This window comes from Lipotes vexillifer, unplaced genomic scaffold, assembly GCF_000442215.2.
Source record: "Lipotes vexillifer unplaced genomic scaffold, Lipotes_vexillifer_v1.1 scaffold636, whole genome shotgun sequence".
NCBI classification, from domain to species: domain Eukaryota; kingdom Metazoa; phylum Chordata; class Mammalia; order Artiodactyla; family Lipotidae; genus Lipotes; species Lipotes vexillifer.
This window is the reverse complement of record NW_006786547.1, coordinates 97,660-99,776: the sequence shown is the minus strand read 5'-3', so window position 1 is coordinate 99,776 and position 2,117 is coordinate 97,660. Positions and strand designations below refer to the sequence as shown.

Below are 2,117 nucleotides of genomic sequence, written 5' to 3'. Positions count from 1 at the left end.
CCTGCGCCCGAGCCGCAGTCGCGCCCTCTCACTGCCTGGTGAAGGCTTGGACGGCGCACGGAGGCGAGCGCGGTGAAGAGGGGCCGCCGGCGCCGCAGCCGCAGCCGCAGCCGCAGCCGCAGCAAGGAGGCCGCGGGCCCCCGGGCGGCCCGGAGCGAGCGTGGCCGCGGCCCGGGACCCGACGGCGGCCGGCGCCACCACCGGCGCGGCTCCCCGGAGGAGGCGGCAGAGCGGGAGCCCCGGCGCCACCGCGCGCACCGGCACGTGCCCGAGCCGGGCAGGGAGGGCGCGGCGCCCGGGGCTAAGGGCGAGCGGCGAGCGCGGCACCGCGGCGGCCCCCGGGAGGCGGAGAGCGGAGAGGAGCCGGCGCGGAGGCACCGCACGCGGCACAAGGCGCCCCGCGGCATGTGGGATCTTCCCGGACCGGGGCACGAACCCGCGTCCCTTGCATCGGCAGGGGGGGGGGCGGGGGGGGGGGGCGGGGCGCGGGGGCAGTGGTGACTGGGCCGGACGTGCCAAGCAGCCCGTGAGGGGCAGGCTGGGCGGGTTACGCAGGTCAGGGGCACGCGGACCTGGCCGGGCGGCCCAGCCCTCTGTCTCAGCCCCTTTCTGCAGTGGTGACAGTCCTGCCTTGTTGGGCCGGCGTGGTGGGGAGCGTCGCTCTCAGGCGCCCGGGAGGAAGGGAGGCTACGGGTGAAAGTGTTGGGACTGGCTTGGGACACTGAGACTTGGAAAAGGTACCCCGCGGAGAAGAGAAAAATGTGTAGCCCCGTGAAGCAGGGCGAGTCAGGAGAGCCTGAGGGAAGCCTGAGGAGGCCACAGGACTAAATGGTGGAATGGGAGGGGGCTGGGCTATGCGGCCATGACGGAAAGGACCCCCATCCCAGGCCAGCCCAGCCCGGTCCCTGGCTGGGACAGGATCTGACGGTGACTTTGTGAGAACCCAGGGGTAACAGGAGCTGTTAGGCTGAGGCCAGCAGTCTCCATGCTTGCCAGTGAGTCACAGACCACCCAGAACTCGTGCAGCCAGAGGCCACAGCTCAGGATCAGCCCGACCTGGGCACGGTCTTTGTGTGCAGAGCTCTGTGCTGAGCCTTTGCCCTGGTGGGGCCCCAGGTGGGCTGGCTTAGGGTAACATCCTCTTCCAGGCTTCTTCGTTCTGCAAACAGTTCTGTTATGTACACATAATGTGATATCAGCCATACCTGGCCTTGTGCCAGGGACAAACAGGTGAGTCAGCCCTGTCCCTGCCTTTCAGACCTAAAAACAGAAATGTATAGGGTGATAAAAACCATGACAGAGGAGGTGATCAGGGATTTATTTGATCTGGATAGGGGTTTAAGAAGCTGGGTTTTGCAGACTGAATAGGAGTTTGGCTCTTCGTCAGACTCTGACGTGCATTCTTGGTTGCAGGGAGTCTCACTGTGACCTGGAAGCCAGTGGGGTAATGGGTGTGGGCCCTGTGCATGCCCTGCCCAGCACCTGTCTAGAGAAGGTGGAAGAACAGCCCGAGGATGCAGATAATCAGCGGAACGTTACTCGAATGGGCAGTCAACCCTCGGATCTGAGCACCACTGTGCACATCCCAGTGACGCTGACTGGCCTTCCTGGGGAGACCACGGTCGTTTCCAGTGAGTATCTCCCCATAACATCAGGGCAGGGCCCACCTTGTGCAGGCTCGGTTTGCTCTCCCCGCTTCCTTCCTGCTCCATGGCAGCCACCCGGGGACAGAGCTTGCCTCTGTGAATTGTTCCCCAACTGGAAAGTCTTTGCTGTCAGCACTTGTGCCATGCTATCCCTTTGCTTTCCAGTGCCCCAGAGGAGCACTCTTGCTATTACATGTCACTTAAGCTCTAGTCTGCTTCCTTCCAACGATATTTGCAAGTTACCAGGTAAGTGCCAGGCATGGTGTTAGAGTGCAGGGGCCACAGCAGCGGGGAGTGGGACTGGCTGCCCTCGCGGGGCTCAGAGTCTCGTCGGGAAGACAGACCACAACGTGGTCACGGCTCTTCACAGTCGCACAAACGCTGCTAAGGACTGTGGCCACAGACCTGACTGAGGTCGGGAGCTAGCGGGTGAGAGGAGGGGGGGGGGGTTTCCGGGGGGGGGGCTTCCAC

At 64.3% G+C, this 2,117-nt stretch overlaps 1 protein-coding gene across 1 annotated transcript in view; it reads left to right on the top strand.

The window, feature by feature from the left end:
- CACNA1B (calcium voltage-gated channel subunit alpha1 B) overlaps positions 1 to 2,117 on the top strand; it is a 197,347-nt gene that overhangs the window by 107,597 nt on the left and 87,633 nt on the right. Inside the window, exons 20-21 of the mRNA XM_007458994.1 lie at positions 45 to 407; positions 1,414 to 1,631. Of these exons, the coding sequence (XP_007459056.1) occupies positions 45 to 407; positions 1,414 to 1,631 (581 nt within the window). The remainder of the gene's footprint in view (positions 1 to 44; positions 408 to 1,413; positions 1,632 to 2,117) is intronic.